Raw genomic sequence first — 19,682 nt, forward strand, 5'->3', positions numbered from 1 at the left:
TGAAAGATTAAATGGTTCTCGCACAGTCGGTCACAGGAGCCACTTCACTCAACAACAGCTGGCAACTGATTCTATCCCAGGGAAAAAACGATGCTGCAACCAGAACAGCATCTCCTGAAATCCATTTCTGGAGCCTGAATCTGTAAGGTGTCAAGTGCCTCCTTGAGATATGCCGCAGACTGTCAACTCCTAAACTAAATGTTGAGTTGAGGGTGCTCAGCACCTTGCAGGACTGAGCCCTCAGCCCCAGATTCAGCCCCTTTTCAGCGATGTGTGCAGACCACTTAAAGTAAAAGGGACTTGAGCATGTGCTTAAAGTTAGGCACATCTTTTAAGTTCATTGCCAGATGAATAGGGATGGCCATCAGCGTAAGTGCTTTGTTGAACTGGAGCTGAGGTTGTAAAGTTGAATGTCTAATGAACCTCACCTTGAGGGCAAAATGTGGTACTGTTTGCTTTGTGTGTGCAAGAGTTTTTTAAATTCATGACTAAGGGTCTCTAATGGATTTCGTTTGAATGGTGTAAAATGGTAAGATTAATACTGTAAGATTAATAAATTAAAATAATTTGCTTCAACAAGATGTATTGACTGTTTGGTAATGAAACAGGTTTTTAACATTTGTAATATACAACATATATATGAATGTAAACTCTTCAGTTTAATATTTTGGTTGAACTTTAACTGAGACATTTTTAGTGAGGACAGTTAGCGTATTGTAGACCTAGGATTTTTGCCCAAGTTCAACAGAAATATAAAATAACCTATTACACAACACAACATATTTCTTTTACTTAAAAGGGTAAAACACGTTATCGCTGGAGTGTAATTAAACTGCTCTCTTGCTTGTCAGTTAAGTTTATCTTTTCAGTTGTTCGTTAGTAGATTGTAGTAAATGTAGCCCATGTCCTTGAGCCCTTACTCACTAGTGGGATTATTTGCTTGAGTGAGAATTTGCAGTGTCAGCCTCTGTAATTAAACAGAGAAATGTGTAAAATAGTAAAAAAAAAAAAAAAAATGTAAAGGAATATTCAGAGATTATTTGTACAAATGTTTTGACATTTAGGATCTTTCACTGACTTTCCTGTGATAGTTATTAGAATATTTCTTTTAAACCCTTGGCTTTAAATCATTCTCTTTAGGATTTCTCTCTCTCTCTTTTTTTTTTAATGGAATACAACAGGTGTATAAAATCTCAACTTAATTGATATAAGAATAAGTCCTGTTTTAACTGTCGCGAGGGTTTCAAATTGTCATCTGTTTATATTTCAACAGTTTGAACAGCCATATCACAAATATCTCCTATTCAACCTTCCTTATGAAAACCAACTGAAAAGCTATTTTTTAGTGTTTATCACAGGATTGTTAATATAACCGTTAATTCTCCTACATCATTGCCCCCTACATGATTATTTCACAGCACCAACACAATACACATGCTGCACACAAAAGATCAAAATGATTCCAGCTTGTTTGAGAAAGTGAAAAGGGTTTGTGATGCTCTAGACACAAGATCAGTCATTTAACAGAACAGAATTGCAACTGCATATGCATCAAGGTAGATCAAAGGCGGCTGAAAAGCTGCTCATTTACATAGGGACATGGGTGATGCTATGGGAACCCAGTAGCTAAGTTCTAAGAACAGTTTTGGAAATAAGGAAATTTGGTGGGGATTGTTTTTCTTTGATTGTTTTTTTTTCTTTACCGTCATGTATTTTTAAAAGTGTAAAGGTTCCGAGCACAGCAAGGACATTCAGGGCCAAATCCTCAGCTGGGTAAATCAGTGTTGATTTCAATGGAGCTATTCTGGTTTACTCCAGTTGATGATCTAGCCCTGAATGTCATTGCTGTGCATGAAACTTTACCATCCTGTGTTCTAAAATGCCTTGAACCCTTTATTTTTGTTTTTTTAATCCAAAAAAATAGAGATGCAGTTATAGAACTTAAAAAATTTACTATCTTAACTTGGATAGAAGATTTGACTTGATTCCTAAACTTTTAATGCTGTTTTACCATCTTCTGAATATGTAAATATCACTTTGTTTTTCAGGAACACAAGCAAAAGGAGAATAACCACTATAAAATCCAAAGGTGAGAAACAAATATTATGCTATTTAGAAACGTCTTTCTCAATGTAATGTATATTGTATATGCAAGCCAAAGTAATGAATCTGCACCATGGATAAGGGGGGACATGATAAAACTATATAAATTGATCAATAATATTGAGAAGGTGGATCAGGAGCTTCTGTCTACCCTGTCTCATAACATAGGAACCAGAGTATCAGGGGGTAGCTGTGTTAGTCTGTATCCAAAAAAACGAGGAGGAGTCTGGTGGCACCTTAAAGACTAACAGATTTATTTGGGCATAAGCTTTTGTGGGTAAAAAAACACTTCTTCAGATGCAACCAGAGGAGATTCAATGAAATTGAAAGGTGGCAACTTCAAAACCAGTAAAAAGAAATAATTTCTAATATAATGCATAATTAAGCTGTGAAACTCTTTGCCACAGGATGTGGCTGAGGCCAAAAACTTGGCAAGATTCAGTAAGGATTGGACATTTATATGGATAACAAGAATGTCCTGAGTTATAAAAGTTAATGCTAACAAAAAGTTAATGCTAACAAATTTTAAAGGAGTATTAAACCTCCTGTATCGGGGTGTACGTCAATCACAGATCTTTTACCCTGAACAGACCTGGACTGCTCCCAGCTTCTGGCAGCAGGGCTGTTTTGGATGCAGTCTAAGACTCCACTGAACATGCCCAAGTCCCTGCCCTGGAACCAGATTGAGGATCAGGAAGATCCCAGACTTTGTACTGCTCTCGAGGGTTGCATTTCAGCAACAAAATAAAACAATCAGTTTCCATGTGCCAGCTCACAACTGAACACGTAAATCCGATGTAGAATTGCCAGCAATGTATTGAGCTATTTCCGTAGCTGTGTGCACAAATGTATGTGCGCAATGGTGCATCTTTGCATGTGCAAGTGAGCTTCCTTTTTATAGACGCGTTGCACAATGAATGCCTTATTCTCCTCTAATGTCAGTTGTGCACCAACATAATTCCACTGCCTTCGGTTGAGTTACCCCAATTTGCCTTGCTGTAAATGAAAGGAGTTTCGGGACCTGAGTGTTTTGCATCTGGAGTCCACCTTTACTGGCCCTCTAGTCCCTAACCACAGAGAACATATTTTGGAATGGGCAATCTGTGCTGTGATGGGGATGCTGTTGACGAATCCTGATTTGAAGAGTGCTGAAGACTCCCATCACTGTGCTAGGCTGGTGACTCCCCTGCAATGGAGCGGAAAGGCCGCGAGTGCCAGTTTGTGGAGTTTAGGCTAGGGAAGCTGGGTGATTTGCCCCCACTGTGGCACCCACAGTTGAAGAGGTGAAGCGTCAGACCCCTAACCCGCTGGAGTCAGGGGTCTATGAGGAAGGGAATAGCCTGCAGGAATTGTGGGCAGTAGTTGGTTTGTATTTTTGATTATTGCCCAAAGCACTAAGAGCTCTGAGGCCTTTTTAATAGAATGAATGAGTTAAAATAAAAGTATGTGGAGGCCATTTTCCTTTTCCCTGCTCCCATTGCCCCGGGCAATATGGCTGCTGAGATCAAGCAGCCGCCACCAGAAGCCCATCTGGAGTGGAGGATTGCACGAGAGAGAGGGTCAAGCTGAAATAGTTACTGCACACACTGGCTGTGCTAACTTGTGCCACTTTACACACAAGGCTGGAAGGGGAAGAACCTGGTGGAGCATGGATGAACCCCCATGGGGCTCCTGCAGAGGGGCTTCTGTGCAACTGGGAAGAGGAGGAGGAATGTGCCATGGAGGTAGCAGCCTCATGTCCATGCTTCTCCTCCCCCAGCTGGTTTCTCCTGCTGTAGGCTGTCTCCTATGCTTGCAGAAGTAGACAGGAGCTTTTAACGCTATATTAAGACATTGCCAAAGTCAGTAGGGCCAGAATTTGCCCCATCTTCTCCTCCTAGCTTTTTGTAAAGTCCATGTCACTTTCCTGTTTATCGTTTTAAAAACAAAATGCTTCCATGCTCTTTTCCTATTAAAAATATTCACAGCAGCAGCCAGACCTGCATTCATAAGCAACCCTCCTATAACATGCCGGCACAGACAAATGTTAGGGGGGAAAGGTTATTACATGGCATTCGTTAGAATGAAAGATAATGAGTTAAAATTATTAAACAAAGAGTTGACAAGTCCCCAGCTTGAACCAAATCTTTGTCAGCATTTCTCCAGCATTTCCCCTTTTCCTGTATTTTTCCCCCCACATTTTTAAACTTGCAGTAATGCTCATGTTTTTCTCTTTAGCACTGAAATGAGTGAATTCACTTCAGAATTAAAATGCTCCTCTCGCTATTATTTTATGTAAATTTCTTGCTACACTTGCTAATTCCCAAAATCATCTGTTTTTAAATTGTTTCTCTGGTATATTCCTATTTGATCCTGCAGGTACTTTATTTGTGACATCACTGCCATTTCCATGCCAGCTCTGTGATGTCAGTGTGATGGTGACTTCACTTCAGGGTCGAGTAGATAGAGAAAGTGGAGTGTAACAGACAAAGCTCCAATTCAGTCAGACTGCAGATGTCAAGTAAATTGCTTTGAGTGGAAATATTTTATCAAACTACCTTGCGCAACAATGAAGTGGGACTTTCTAAATCAGCTTGCAGTATTTGTGCACAACAATCCAATTAACAAATAATAAGCCTTGTAAGCTACACAGTGTGTTGGAAATTCATACCTAAGAGTATAATACCAACTGTACCTATAATAATGAGCCTAATACAGTGATGGGTTCTAAATTAGCTGTTACCACCCAAGAAGGAGATCTTGGAGTCACCATGGATAGTTCTCTGAAAATTTCCGCTCTATACCCAGCAGTGGTCAAAGAGTCTAATGGTATGTTAGGAACTGTTAGGAAAGGGATAAAAAATACAACAGAAAATATCTGAATGACACTATATAAATCCATGGTACGCCCACATCTTGAATACTGCTTGCAGTTCTGGTTGCCCCATCTCAGAAAGGATACAGTGGAACTAGAAAAGGTTCTGAGAAGAACAACAAAGATGATCAAGGTTCTGAAACAGCTTCCATATGAGGAGAAACTAAAATGATTAGGGCTGGTCAACTTAGAAAAGAGACAGCTAAGGGGGGGGGGAATACGATAGAGGTCAAGATAAAATCATGAATGGTGTGGAGAAAGTGAATAGGAAAGTGTTATTTACTCTTTCACACAATACAAAAACCAGGGGTCAGCCAATGAAATTAATAGGCAGCAGGTTTAATACAAACAAGAGGAAGGACTTGGTCACACAACATGCAACTGACTGTGGAACTTATACTTTTGGCATCACAACATCCCATGGCAATAACCGAGTTCAAACGAGAACTAGATAAGTTCATGGAAGATAAGTCCATTAGTGGCATCCCCTGCTCAGGGTGACCCTAGACCTAGAAGCTGGGAGTGGATCACTCCAAAATTGCCCTGTTCTGTTCACTCTCCCTCATGCGCTGGTACAGGCCAATGTCACAGACCGGATACTGGGCAAGATGGACTATAGTCTGATCCAGGATGACAGCTCTTACGTTCTTATGAGTTACATAGCATTTCTGAAAAGCTGTTGTCTGTCCTAATTCTGATCTGCTGCGTGAAAGCTTTCTATAGCGTGTGTGAATACATGGTTGCATAAAAACATTTTGATTTATTATTTGCTTTAATTTTTTTCTCCTAGCTTTCTGGGGTGAGTCTGATGACAGCAACTCAGAAATTGAAGCCGCTTTGCGTCCACAAACCCATGATACATATGCCGATGAATTCGATGACTTCTATGACTAACGTATTTAACACGTGCTTAGGCGGGAAAATGTAAGCTGTATTCTCTTGCAGAAACTGCAGTTTTATTCTGTGTGTTTGGGTCCGTATTTCTGCAATGTATCTAATATCTTGTTTGTTTGGCCATATAAATGTTGAACAAATAATGTTCCATGTCTCGCTTGCTTGCATACATGTGTTTTTATTAAACACATTTTAAGAAATATTTTGAATTCAGACAGATCTCTTTAAAGTTGTCCATACTTTTTAAACAAAAATCAGCTGATGAGAATGTGTGTGTCAGTGGTTGGCTGTTCCCCACGGATGGAAGGAAGGTGATGGTATCTCTTTAACTATCTATGTGCTATTATCATCAGACTCAGTTCTAGTCCCTATTATTATTCCGGATGTTTTGGACTTTTTTTGAGGTAACATTTTTTTGTGGGGGTTGGGAGTTGGATCAGTCTGTGTTCTGTCACATCTCTTCCTCTGACTGTGGGTCAGAGCCAGTTCGCCGTCAGCATCTCTCCCAGCCCACATCTATGACTTCCCTGCTGGCCCACAATGCAAGGCACTGTGCAAATACATAGAGTAAGATATGATCCCCTTGTTAAAAAGAATATTCACAAGAGAGTTTGACACACATTAGGAGGGTGGGAGGACAATGGGCACGGTAAAATAAAAACGAATGTGAGGTAACGCACACTAATTACAAAATGTAGCGGATTCTGTCCCGGTCGTGGATTTTTAAAACCTGTTTATAAGCTACTTTTTAAAAAAAGTCAAGAAGAGATTGCTGGAGAGGTCAGATGGAGGGGAGAGGAAAGGAAAGGAGGTGGCAGAGGATGAATAGGTAGGAAAGAGAGAGGGTGGAGCGGAAGGGTAGAGTGGTGCGCTGGGACAGGGACAGGCAAGAGGAGGGGGAGGGAAGGGTGGAGATAAAGATTAGTTTGAAGACTGGGGCAGCGTGGTGAGGTAGAAGGGAACGTATGATCTCGGTAAGAAACATGTTCAATACAGCAGTAAAATCACCCAATGGTGGAGAATGGGACCCTGTGGTTAGTGGATGGGGGCTGTCATGGCCTACCTCTCCTTGGTTTCTTCCAAAAGCTGACCTCAGCCAGAGAGAGAGAGTTGGGAGATGGTGCAATTTCCATCAAAGATGGAGCTGGGTGTGATCTGCCCATCACTGGGGGAGGGGGAGGATTTGATCCTTGTTCTGTATTTGCCAAGAAAACAGTATCCTAGTGACTGAATCAAGCCTCTCTAATTCAGGAAATATACAATCCATACAGCATGTTTCTGGGACTATATTACCTAGAACTTGCTTTTGCAAATTCTTGTTGCAGTCCTGAATGCAAAAAGAACATTTTTTTCTGATGATTTTACATATTTTAACATTAAAAGAGTAAAGAGCAAATTGTGCTTAAAAAGCATTCTCAACGGGTGTGCGTACGCTTTGCAGGGCAGTCTGTCTGATCTTTACCTTATTCTGAGACAGTTCAAGAAGAAGAAATGCATATGTACATTTCTAAAATAGCAGATTTCTAAATAAAATGGCATTTCATTGTGGCAAACCTTTGAATTTCTGTTTCCACTTGCTTTGTAAAATTCAGGCTGCCATAGTTATGTGGCCATCCCAGTAATTGGATGACTCCAGAAGCTTCATGCATTTTTAATTTTCTTCTTGAATTCCTTTTATCTGAAACTGTTAATTAAACATGAGATTTTTCTAAGAAAGAAACTCAAACTCAAATTAAAGAATCTGTCCATAAATATGATAGGTTCAGAAAGAAGAAGCACGCCTCCAGTTAAACTCTGCTGAAAAGCAGTTCTGCATATTTGAACTTACTAGCTTCCAGTAGCCCAGTTGTTTAGGGTCAGTCCACTCAAAAACAATCAAAGAAAAAATTCCTAGTGCTTTGACTTGAATAGTACAAAACAGCTTTGGTCGGAAATCTGCCATAAGAAGTCTTGGGCAAAGAGTGAAAAATATTTACAATGTTTTAAAAAAAGCAGGTTGACTTTTGAAAAGAAACTCAGACCTTATATAGAGTTAAGATTTTAAGTGTGATGTTAGCACATTTTGGCTAACACCTGGTAACTAACATGTTTGAAAAGTCTAACGTAGACAAAGGACACTGTCTTTAAAATGCACTAAACGGGTTGAGTCACTCCCTCCACGCTCACACCCAGGGTTTGAGTTTGATTTGACCAGTTTAGCATGTATTAATAGCCCTGGGGCCAATCTTCAACTGGTGTAAATAATCATGGTTCCATTGCTGGAGCTAAGTTGGTTTACACCAGTTTAGGATCTGCCACAGTGTACCTCCCCTATGCTAGGCTTTTCAAGAGTGTTACAATGTGCTCACATCACATCTTTAAATCCTACTCCAGCCAAATTCTTAGGGTGTGAGTCTGAACTGGCAGCGGTGCAGTGAGGTTAGCGCAATGTCAGTTTGCCAGCGCATGGCATTTTATCACAAGTCTTGCAATATTTGGTGGGGTTTTTTTTTTAAAGCCCCAGCTCCTGAAATCAAGATTCACAGCTACTTAGCTTGTAATCTCTTTAGGGCAGGGACTGTCCTTGTTCTTCTAGGTTTGTACAGCACCTAGCACACAGGGTCTTTGTCCATGATTACGCTAATACAAACAATAATAATATCAGAAGAATCTCCTCTTCCATTTAAAAAAAACAAAAAGTTTCTGGTCCCCAGGGTGGCAGAACTAGAAATCCAAGTGTGAACTGGTAATGCAGTGAGCAGTGCTGGTTGGGGAGGTGGTGTACTCAGGACTCAATCCTCTCACCAGCCTCCACAACTGGTGGTTCTTTGGAATCTCCAGCACTTAAAGTTGCCTTCCCTGGTGAATTCCCCGCACCACGGCTTAGGCTGGGGATCAATAAGGACAAGGATATGTAGTTTCCACCTCCTTGCACCAGATTGGTTGAGTCTGGCCCAGTCCCTGCAGAAGTTGCCTCTGTTTTCCAGCAGCTGGAGGGCTCTCATTAAAGAACTGTTGGAGGCTTTAAACCAGCAACCCTAAAATGCCAGGCTGGATAGCAGATTCAAAGCTCTGCCACTTAAGCTATCTATCGTGGACATGAGACTGGAAAATCTGTGCGCTTGTCTGCAGCACGCAGGGGGAAAAACAAGGGAAAGGGTGGTGATGGAGACCCAGAGAATTATTTTAAAAACAGCCCATGGACTGTGGGAAAATCAGTGAATCAAACAGTTTGAGAACTATGCAAAAGTTTCTGAATGATCAGAAGTTTCGGGGATGAAAGATCCTAACACAGCGGGTGGTGATTATACAAAAGGAAACCCCTGCTCTGCCCCATCTGGATATTAAGGATGATCCTGTATGTCTCAAAGCTTGCTAACATCTTCCAGCAAGAAGCCTACATCCAGAGGTCCTGTAATTCTCACTCTCGCTGCTTCTCAGGGTAGGGAACAGACAACACTTTATTAGTATTTCTTGAGCTGAGCGCTACATATCAGCCCATTGGCTGCAGTGGGCTTTGGCTCAGGACCCAGATGAGAAGAATACCGACTGTAGTAATGTAAAGGAGTCTCCTGAGGTTTGTCTCCCAGAGGGTGGGAAAACCTGACCATGCCCAGTCACTTGCTCTGGGAGGCTTCTGCACAGGCCCTAGTTCCTTACTTCTTGCACAGGGTCCTTACCGCTTGGGGGCCTGCTTCTGTCTTTGGGAGTTCACTGCACTCCCCGTAGGGTCAGGGTGAAGATCTCCTGGATGGGAGTTTCTCCTGTGGCTCCAGGAGTCACTCCAGCAGTCTCCAGCTTGGCAATCCTGCTCCTTCCCCCACCAGCTGAAGAGCTTGTCTAAGAAGACAAGAAGGTATATGAAGTGGGTGGGGAAATGGCCAAAGCACACGCTCTTGACAAACCAGGAACAGTTAACACCTGCCGAGATTTGGCTGAACACTTCATTTTGAGGCTACTGAAAAAATAATGGACCTATGACGAAGTCCACCTCGAGTTTCATACCTATGCAGTGGAATCAATTCAAAAATATTACTAGAAAGAAGAGACTCCATGGTATTGCACCTGTCCAGTACAAAAGAGTTGAATCCATGAACATCTCCAGTGCTGCAGTGAAGAAGATGCTGTCTCATACTTGCGCACAGAATGACTTCACTGCACACCTTACAGGAAAAATGCTCCAGCGTGTAAAGAATTGCATAGCACAATGAAGCTGCTGCCTTACACTGTTCAGTGGAATTTCTTCATCGTTCCCATGAGGAGGCTGACACTAAAATTATCTTGCATGCCATCAGTGTCACAGGGAGAGGTACTACTAAGCTCTAGATTTGGCCCAAGACACAGACATTCTAGTGCTTGCTGTGAGATGCTACCCAAGGCTTCCACCAGATTGTTTTTGTTCCTGCTGCTGAGGAACAGAATCACTGTCTGTTCCTCTGAGATGTGTCCCTATCACCCGAGACATTAAAAGACACCGCACTGCCAGGGTTCCATGCCTTTTCAAGGATGTGACGCTACTGGAAAGACCAAAGTCTCTTACTGGCAGGCACTTGATGCAGTCTCTGAAGACTCTCTCCGCACTCTGAAGGCGCTCACAATGGCTCAGACCATCACTGATGAGATCATAAATGCACTGGCGGTGTTCATATGCTGAGTTTACCATTTGAAGACCAACATTATGACACTTGCAGAGCTACATCAGTGGATGTTTTCCAAGAAGCAGACAAATGGAGAAAACCAGCCACTGTCAAGGGGTGCATTTATACCGGCTATCAAGGGGGCAAATTGTCAAACAGTGGATTGGCTTTGGGATGACTGAGCACATCCTATCCTATCAGGCATGGATGGGTCTTGGAGGATGGACTGATCACACCAGTTGTGTGAAACACCATGCACTTCTTAATTAACCTCCAGCTAATCAAATGGTCGTGTGCAAAGACCAGATACTCACCAGCTCACAGATGTTTGGCCAGCAGCCTGCCCGGTATGGAGATGTGCAGGTGCAGCGTAGATGAGGATCAATGTGACAACGCATCTAACAGTGACCCAAGACAGAGAAAACACTGATGATGAATTTGATGAATAAATGTATCAGTCCTACACAGCAACGACAACTTCCCTAGTGTTAGCCAAGATCAATGTCTTTTTGAGGTAAGCAATACATCACTATGCTAAAGTAAAATTTTAAAAAATGTTGATTTTTTTAAAAAACCTTTTCTTGACTGTATAGATCTACATCGTTATTCTGGGTTTGTCATGCTTGGTGCCACAGTGTCTGTGGGGAAAAAGGCCTTTTGAATGAAACCCAACTCGACCCATTTCTGACGCTGCTATGTTGTCAAAATCTCCACCAACCGGAGGACCTGGAGGAGGGAGCCAGGAGAGGGAGTGGGGAGTGAGTCCCCCCCCGCCACACATAAGTGGGTGACACCATTGAAATGATGAGTGTGTCGATTTTTATAGATCAAAGGACACCTTCCTCACCTTTCGATCAGTACCTTGCCCACGAAATGAGATTGGCTACTAGTCCGGGAGCATAATGTAATACATTTGAAATGTCGGGCAGGATGAAGGGGCAGTGTGGGGAAGAAGGTGCAAAGAGGTTTATGCTAATTGCAGATGAGGCAGAGTGGAGGTGGCGGAGGATCTCACAATAGCAGGTGAATGATGAGATCATCACTGTGGCTCTGACCCCTTTACACTGAGCAAAAGGCCCCGAGTAACAGAAAAGGACTCTAAATCCAGTGAGGGCAGAATTTCCCCAGGATGGGCACTGGGGAAGACAGCCTTCCACAGACGCATCAGGGAGGGGATACAGGCTCACATGCCTGCCCAAATTTGCGGGTTGGCTTGTACTGAGCATGCTCAGTAACATCTGCTGAAGCCTAGGGTGACCACATGTCCCGTTTGGGCCGTGACAGTCCCTTTTTTAAGCCCTCTCCTGGCTTTTTTTGGCCAAAGTAGGCATTTGTCCCGTTTGCTCTTGCCAGCTGATGATCCTTGGGCTAGCCCCAGGTGGTGTCCGGTTTCCCCTTTTGGGAAATATGGTCATCCTACTGAAGCCACTGCCCTCACTCTGCCCCGCCCTGCCCCCCTGAATCAGTAGGTATGGGTCAGCTCTGCTTACAGTTCTGGTGTAGGGGGCGTGCATGCTGGGGCCAGAGCTTCTAGCACTGCAGAGAATGCAGGCAGTGCTTTGGCCCATAGACAGGCTTTGTACTATAGACAAGCCCCCCAGAGCTGTCTAAATTACACTGGGGGCTGCTGACCTTATCTTTCCCCCCTAGGCAGCACTACGTCAGCAGGAGAGTTGCTCCCGCCTCTTGCGGAAGTACATCTCTGCATCGGAGCGTCTTCACTTCAGTGCTACAGCGACGCAGCTGCATCAGAGCAGCTGCGCCGATACCCCATTTCAAGTGTAGACCTGCCCTCAGGCCCTGAATCTCCATACCATGTCACCCAGCTGTTAGATTACCAGTAAAAACAACACCCGTGTTTTCCCCTTCCAGCCTGGGTTCAGTAGAACCTTTACATGACACGGTTTGGTGAACTAGAATGCAAATACCAGACCCCTGGACCTCTATAGCCCTGATCCCAACTGGCATCAATAGGTTCTTCGGTCACAGGTCTCCCTGGTCTCTGCCCCATGTCACAACTGTACCCCTTCTTGGGATGGGAGTGGCAGGGGCCATCAACACAAGAGCCAGCTCCTGGGCTGGTTGTGAGGCCCATCACCACTGGGCACACTGGACCTCCTTTCTCTCACAGCCCTCGCTTCCTGCCTCCAAGCAGGCTGGGGTGTGCTCTGCAGGAGAGAGGATCCAGCCACTCCACACCTTTGTGGGTGTGGAAGCCTTTTCTGACACCATCCCAGCAGAACCACTGTGCCCCATACAAATACAGAGTCCTCCGCTAGGGTAGTCAACTTCTGGACGACAGACTGTATATAGGCAACTCTTTCCTAAATGGATAGAAGTAACCTTTTGACCAAATTTTCCAAACACAGGTAGGCACTGTCCTACAAAAGTGTCCATGGGCTAATTTTACCCATGCAAACCAGCACAAAAATCCGGTAATTGCACAGGCAAAGGAGTTATCACACAAATCCAGTAATTGCACTGAAAGTCTGATGCTCTAATGCAGCTTTTTGTGAGCAGGCCGGGTATACATCCTTTTTTGCAAACACACCTGTTGTGGGTGCCTTTAAAATTTGGTCTTAAACCATTAAAACCTAGACAGTGATTAAATGTCTGGACAAGATGTTTCTGTAGTGGCATAGTAATTTCTCCAAAAATAATTTAGCAATGTCATTTAGTCGTGTATAAGCTGCAGCAATCTATTATACTTTTTTGTATAGTACTTTCCCTTAGATGAGTGGCATACAGCTTTAAATCTGTTATGGCTGTAAAGATTGCAATCCTACTGTCCATCAGCATCATCTGTCATAATCTTTGGGCTGCCAGTATGACAGCTGTGTAAGTGTAGACTAAAGATGACTGGCAGAATGTTTTACATCTAATGAGTTTGGGCACAATAATAGTATCATAAATAATTCTCTAGAGGAACTCAGCTCTCACTTGAATTCCAAAAGTGAGATATTGCCTTATCAGGATCTCACAGAGCCATCTGTCATCAAATATTAGTCTTTTTGTCAATGACTGACCTGGACTGAGAGAATGGAAAACACCTAAGTGTGGAAGTGAATGCACTGCCTCATTCAGAGGGATTTAAAATGGAGTTACATCCCGGAATCAGTGATTTCAAGGTGATTCTGAAAGTGCTAAAAACTACAAAACTCCGCCAAACCACGTTGTGTCAGATCTCCACTGCAGAATGCTAATGAGACTGTCGCCAGATGAGTTTCGGTCTGACGTTCCCTGGAAATTATTTAGCAGCAAAATCTTTGGGTCGCATTGCTTGCTGGCACCTTTTTAATAGATTTGCTATGGTGCATAAAAATTAATAACTACAGCTTAAGGACAGTGTAAAACCAATGTAGCGAGGAAGTATGAGCCAGTAGTTAGAGGACTAAAGTCTTTGGTTCAAATGTTTGCTCTGCTACAGACTTCCGACGTGACCTGGGGCAAGTCACTCAAGCCCAGATCCTCAACGGTCTTTCAATGGGAATTAGTCTCCTGAAGATCTCTAAGGATCTTGGCCTTAGCCTCACTGTGTCTCAGGGCAAGTCTACACTTAAAACGCTGCTGCAACGCAGCTACTCCTACGCTCCCGGCGGTGTAGTTAATCCACCTCCATGAAAGGAGGTAGCTATGGCAACAGGAGAACTCCTCCCATCAACATAGCTCTGTCTACACCGGGGGCTAGGTCAGTGTAACTGCGTCGCTTGGGCGGGGGTGTGGATTTTTCATGCACTCTCCACCCTCTCCCAGGTGACATAGTTATACCGATGTAAGCTTGTAGCATTGGCTTGGCCTCAGTTCCCATCTGTAAAATGGAGTAATATTACTTCCCTACTTCACAGGGGGGTCGTGAGAAAAAAATATATTAAAGATTAAGATATACTCAGATATTAGGGTAATGGCAACCATATAAATACCTTAGCTAGATAAGTACGTTCATCTTGTTGCTTTTGTTCACAAACTATCCTTCTATATTTTATTGAGGGAAAAAAATTGTCATTCAAAAGGCCTGTTAGTAGCAGCATATGTTTCATTTTGTTCCTCAGCTGGTGTAATTCAATATGGTGCTACTGAAGTAAAGAGCGCTACACCAGTTTACACCAACTGAGAGATCTGGCCCAGGTGGAAACCAATTAGACCACCTAGAGAGGAAAAAGGAAGGGGGGGGAGAGAGGATAGGATTAAGCTAATTTGTTCTATGTGATAAGTACACTAATTTCTAGGAGTAGTAGCGCTCCAATAACATGCTTCAGTCAGGGTACATTTTTGAAGGAACAGAGGCCTATTTTTACCTCACACAACAGATGTTGTACCAATCTGAGGTTACTGAGAAACCTATTCAAGTCACAGATTTTAAAACAGAGATATAATCATGCATGGTTTAATATCATAGCTAACTGAAGCTATGAATAATAAGTACAAGACTGGGTTAATTTGTTTTACTGTAAATACCTACAGTTCTTTCCTTCCCGCTCTCCCTCCAATCAGTGTAGATGACTCAGTGCCCAGTACTGAGATTATTTTTATTAACGTTTCCCCAGAACTCTTTCTTACATCCTCACCACTGTCATTGCCCTAATTGTAACCCTTCTGCCCGTCAGAGTTGGCAGCAACAAGGGCCGGGTTCAATATCTAGGGGATCCATTCCAATAACACAATGCAAAACCAGCTCGAGCCCCCACTCAGTGACCTGGGACAAATATATACCACCCCCGCTGGGCGCCTCCAAGAGGCAATACTTCCCCTCTCGCAAGCACATAGTCTGAGTGTAGGAAAAAGCCTTTTAATAACAGAGAGAAACAATGTGGCATTATGTTGGGGAAACACCACCAGCAGGATTCATAACACAACCCATGAGCAAAAAAAACCCACCCCAAGCAAATTGGGGCATGCCCCTTTCCCTTTGGTTCTTGAATCCAGCAACCCCAAATCACCCAAAGTCCCAAAAGTCCAATGACCCAAAAGTCTCTGTCCCTGGTCAGGGCAGCCCCAGAGTTCGAAAGTTTATCTGTGGAGCTTTACCTTCCAACCTGGGTGGAGATGGGACGGGGGTAAGAGGCACCTTACATGATCTGAAGCTGACCGCCCCACAGCTCCATAGGCCTCCGCTCCGCCAGCCACCCCACGAACTCCTTCGCTCGGCTCGGCTCTGCAGCCCACAAACTGCTCCACCAGCCTGTCCACAAGGCACTCTAGCCGTCCGGCAAACTGCTCCAAAATATATCTTCAGGCTCCCCCACTACTTAACACAACGCTCAGTGATTTCAGCTCTTAGTCAGTTCAGCTCTTTGGTGAATTCAGCTTGTAGTAGGGGAGCCTCAGTGCTGGTGCACTGTTAGCCCAAAGTGAGCTCAGCAGCCTGTAATTAGACTCCTAATGAAATCAAAATTAGCTCTGATATTCTACAGTGGAGAGAGGAGGAAGTGCAATTAGCATGTAAGGCCCTCACCAAGGGGCCTATGCCACCAAGTATTAATACTTGTCCCCAGCCTCTCTCAATTTACAGAGTTTTGGAACCCATGACCCTTGCGTAGTGAGTGCCCCTTAGTTGATGGTGAGTCCCTCCATCATAACAAAAGGCCAAGTACAGTTCCAAGCACAGTTCCCATAATCCGGGTAATAATTTATTCTTCCTGCCCCAATAACAGAGACACTGGGGATCCCACAGCAGCCAAAGTGACCATTTGGGCAGCTATGGCCTCATTCTAGGCGGGGTGGGTGTGCCTATGCAAATGAGATCGGCCCCTGAAGTTCTTTTCCACGACTTGCCACACCTCACCACCAGATGTCAGGGTGGAGCTCATCCTGACACTGCTTACATCATGAAGTCGGTATATTGTCACAAAGTCATGGTAGAGTACAAAATCTTGATCACGTTAATTCCATTTAATATCTGAAGATTTAATTCAGTTTCAACATCCTCAAATGGCTGATTTTAGTTTTATTTGCTTATGTAATGTACAAATGATGTGACAAGATATGTTTTTTATTGCTGCTCCTTGTATTTGTCACAAATTGTGCCTTCCAATTTTCCAGTTTGTGCTTCTGTGGAAGTTGCACCAGCTCAGTTATGTACTTTCAACGCTCTATAATCATTATGACTTTTCTTAAAGACTGCTGCTGTTGCTTGCTTTGTGAATCACCACAAGAGGCAACATTTCCGTAAATCCGTTCTGAAGGGGAAAAATACCCTCTCCTCTTACATCTCAGACCTGTTTCCTTACTGTGTGCACCCATATCCTTTTTGTGGAACAGGGGGGAAAAAATCTTAAAAAGTCTTGGTAGCAACACCTTGCTTAATTTTCTTTATACAACTGTTTTCTGGATGAAATGTGTCATATAGCTAGAGCCAGAGGAGAATTTTTTTTACATAGTTTGTAGTTAATTGAATAATGCATTTGGAAATTATACTTAAGGCAAGATTGCCAATTACCAAGGTGCACTAAGATAGGGGCAGTGCGATGCAATGCCCCAGGAGTCAGAATTGGGTTCTTGGTTCCCACTTTGCTGTCTATTGGTTTTATACTGCTGCCCATCAGCACACTGTCTGATCGTCTTCAACATAAATCGAGTCCTAATGGACTTCATGGAGTCTCTGAACTTCTTTTTCAGGGTAAAAATTCTGCTTGGGGTAAGGTTTTTTTATTTTGTGTTTGCTTGGGGTGGTGGTGTAGGGATTTAGGAATAGAAGAGGGTGAAAGTATTGTGGTTGCTTCAGAGGGTAAGTAATCTGCTATTGATCTATACCAGTGGGTCCTGTTGGGTTCCAGGAAGGAATTTCCCCCCAGGGCAGCTTGGCAGTGACTAGGGATTTTTTGCCTTCTGCTGCATTGCGTAGATGTGGGTCATGCGCTGCTACTTACAATGAAGGTGTTCTGCATGGAGAAAAAAAAGCAGTGCCTTACGCTCCTTTACTCCCCTCCACCAGTATGCAGAGTAAGCAACAATCCTGACCTTAAAAAATAATGTTCTTTTCAGGTTTCAAGAAGTCTTCTTTCTTCTTTGTAAACTCACATCCTCTAAACAAGCTTGTTCTGAAAATCCTTCTGATTGATTTTACACAATTTATTTCTTTAGTTAAATTTATAAAATGATGCCCATACTTATAATTATTACTAATAGGAAATCATAATTCCAATCATAGATCCCAAGATCTGGGCACTTCCACAAAAATTAAAATTCACCATAACCAATAAAGCAATTCTTCCTGAAAGTTGATCAAATGGTTATGGATAGATTGTAAAACAGACAAGGTGGGTGTGGTGGTATCTTTTATCAGATCAACTTCTGTTGTTGAGAGAAACAAGCTTTTGAGTCACACAGAGCTCTTCTTCAGGTCTGGGAAAGGTATTCTGAGCATCTCAGCTAAAAGCAAGATGGAACAGTGACTCACTAATCCTCCCTTTTGTCCTATCACTGTAGGGGTGCTAATGGGCCACTCTACCTTGTATTGTACCTTATGTCTATACTGGCAACTGAACAACAAAACTTTTCAGGCAGTTTCCACGGTATGCATCCGATGAAGTGAGCTGTAGCTCACGAAAGCTCATGCTCAAATAAATTGGTTAGTCTCTAAGGTGCCACAAGTACTCCTTTTCTTTTAACAAAACTTTTGTCTTTCAGAGGTGTTAAGAAACACCCCCGCCCCCCAGAAGACAAAAGTTTTGTCGACAACAACCACCAGTGTGAACAGCGCTTTGTTGGCAGGAACGCCACTCATTTGGGGGTGGAAGTTTTTTGTCAGCAGGAGAGCTGGCAAACAGTGGCTACACTGTGCACCTTCTTGCAGCCCGGCTGTAGCAACACACCTGGGTCGTTAAAGCTGCATAGTGTAGACATAGCCTCAGAAAAGGTGGTGAGTACTTCTGCAACACAGCCGCTTCCACTTGCGGCCTGCGCTGAGATGTACAAACTCCATGTGAGTCAGAAAAGGGTTAATGGCCTGCTGGGGGCCAATCAGCCCAGCCCCATGACACCCAGGACTAGGTGCCAGGCTTCAAGAGAGGAGCTAAAAGCAAAGAGGGCCGTGTCGTGGGTTGTGTTGTGGGGTGGCTGGGGTCAGGAGCTGAAGAAGAGTGCTGTCTAGCCACCCCTTCCTGCGGGAAGGTAGGCCTAGTTGGCGTGCGTCCAAGAGGGGTGGGAGCCTTTGTTGTCTTGGTCTGCTGTAGCCTGGGGAAAGGTGAAGAGGTGGGGGAGGGGGGGTTGCTTTTGTGTTTATTGGGGTTTTAAGTCCCCTGGAAAGGCGGGGGGGGGGGGGACTTTTAGCGGACTTAGGGCCTGGTCTGCACCACAAACTTAGGCTGAGCAAGGTGAGTGTGTGTGAAATTCCTGCGACTGGGGGGTGTCCTCAAGCAGCCCTGGGGTCGATCCTGCTGGAGCCCTTCTGCCACAGCAACGGTGTCATGTCACATATTGCAGCGGCGCCGGGGGGGCGCTTCTTATTTCGCTGCCCTGTCACGACTTGCTGCCTTGCTGGGCCGGGGTAGCGACCTGGGACGGCCGGGGGCAGCAGGGGGCACTTGTATCCCCTCTGCCCCTCGCGGTGGCTCTGTCGGGTAGAGCCTCCTGCCCAGCCAGCTCCGCCCTGCCCAACCCCCCGTCGCCGGCAGCAGCTCTCTCATGCCCACCTGAGGGCAGCGGCTTCAGCAGATGCCACCGAGCATGCTCAGTCCCTGCGAGCACGCGCAGGAGCAGCGCGGCGGCCCGTCCTGTCAGGCCGTTGCGAACGGGCTAAAGGGGGCGGGCGGGCCCACAACAGCCGACGTCGGCTGGCGGCCCTTGGCGCCTCCTGCAGGCTCAGGCCTGCGTGTGGCCACGGGAGCCGTGCGTGGGAAGGACCAGGGCTGGCCCCGCCTCTTGCCCCTCTGAGGTGGTGGTGGGGAGGAAGAGAGCCCGCACTGCGCATGCCCGAATATGGCCGCCCGAAATCACGTGACTTAACCCGTTCGCCGCCGCCGCCGCCCCCCAGCACTTTTTTCCCCATCATGCCTCGCGCTGCCCCTTGCCCCGGAAGTCCGGTTGCTGCCGCCGCCGCCGCCTGGATTCCAATTCAGCTACGCGGCCGCGGCTGTATCCCTACGCGGGGCCATGGGAGTCCCGGCCTTCTTCCGCTGGCTCAGCCGCAAGTACCCCTCCATCATCGTCCACAGCGTGGAGGAGAAGGTGAGGCCGGCGCCGCCCCATCCCCTCCGTCCCGGGCTCCTCCCCAGCAG

At 44.7% G+C, this 19,682-nt stretch overlaps 2 protein-coding genes across 6 annotated transcripts in view; both read left to right on the top strand.

Moving 5' to 3' along the window:
• KIZ (kizuna centrosomal protein) overlaps positions 1-6,053 on the top strand; it is a 102,213-nt gene extending 96,160 nt beyond the window's left edge. For all 5 annotated transcript variants that reach the window (XM_048842430.2, XM_075127274.1, XM_048842427.2 and 2 more), the window contains 2 exons: positions 2,049-2,089; positions 5,748-6,053. In XM_048842430.2, the coding sequence (XP_048698387.2) occupies positions 2,049-2,089; positions 5,748-5,851 (145 nt within the window). In that variant the 3' untranslated portion in view covers positions 5,852-6,053. The remainder of the gene's footprint in view (positions 1-2,048; positions 2,090-5,747) is intronic.
• A 13,412-nt stretch (positions 6,054-19,465) lies between these two features.
• The window catches only part of XRN2 (5'-3' exoribonuclease 2), an 85,678-nt gene continuing 85,461 nt past the window's right edge, over positions 19,466-19,682 (top strand). The window contains exon 1 of the mRNA XM_048842425.2: positions 19,466-19,632. Coding sequence (XP_048698382.1) covers positions 19,558-19,632 — 75 coding nt within the window. The 5' untranslated portion in view covers positions 19,466-19,557. The remainder of the gene's footprint in view (positions 19,633-19,682) is intronic.

This window comes from Caretta caretta, chromosome 3 (assembly GCF_965140235.1).
Source record: "Caretta caretta isolate rCarCar2 chromosome 3, rCarCar1.hap1, whole genome shotgun sequence".
Classification (NCBI taxonomy): Eukaryota; Metazoa; Chordata; order Testudines; family Cheloniidae; genus Caretta; species Caretta caretta.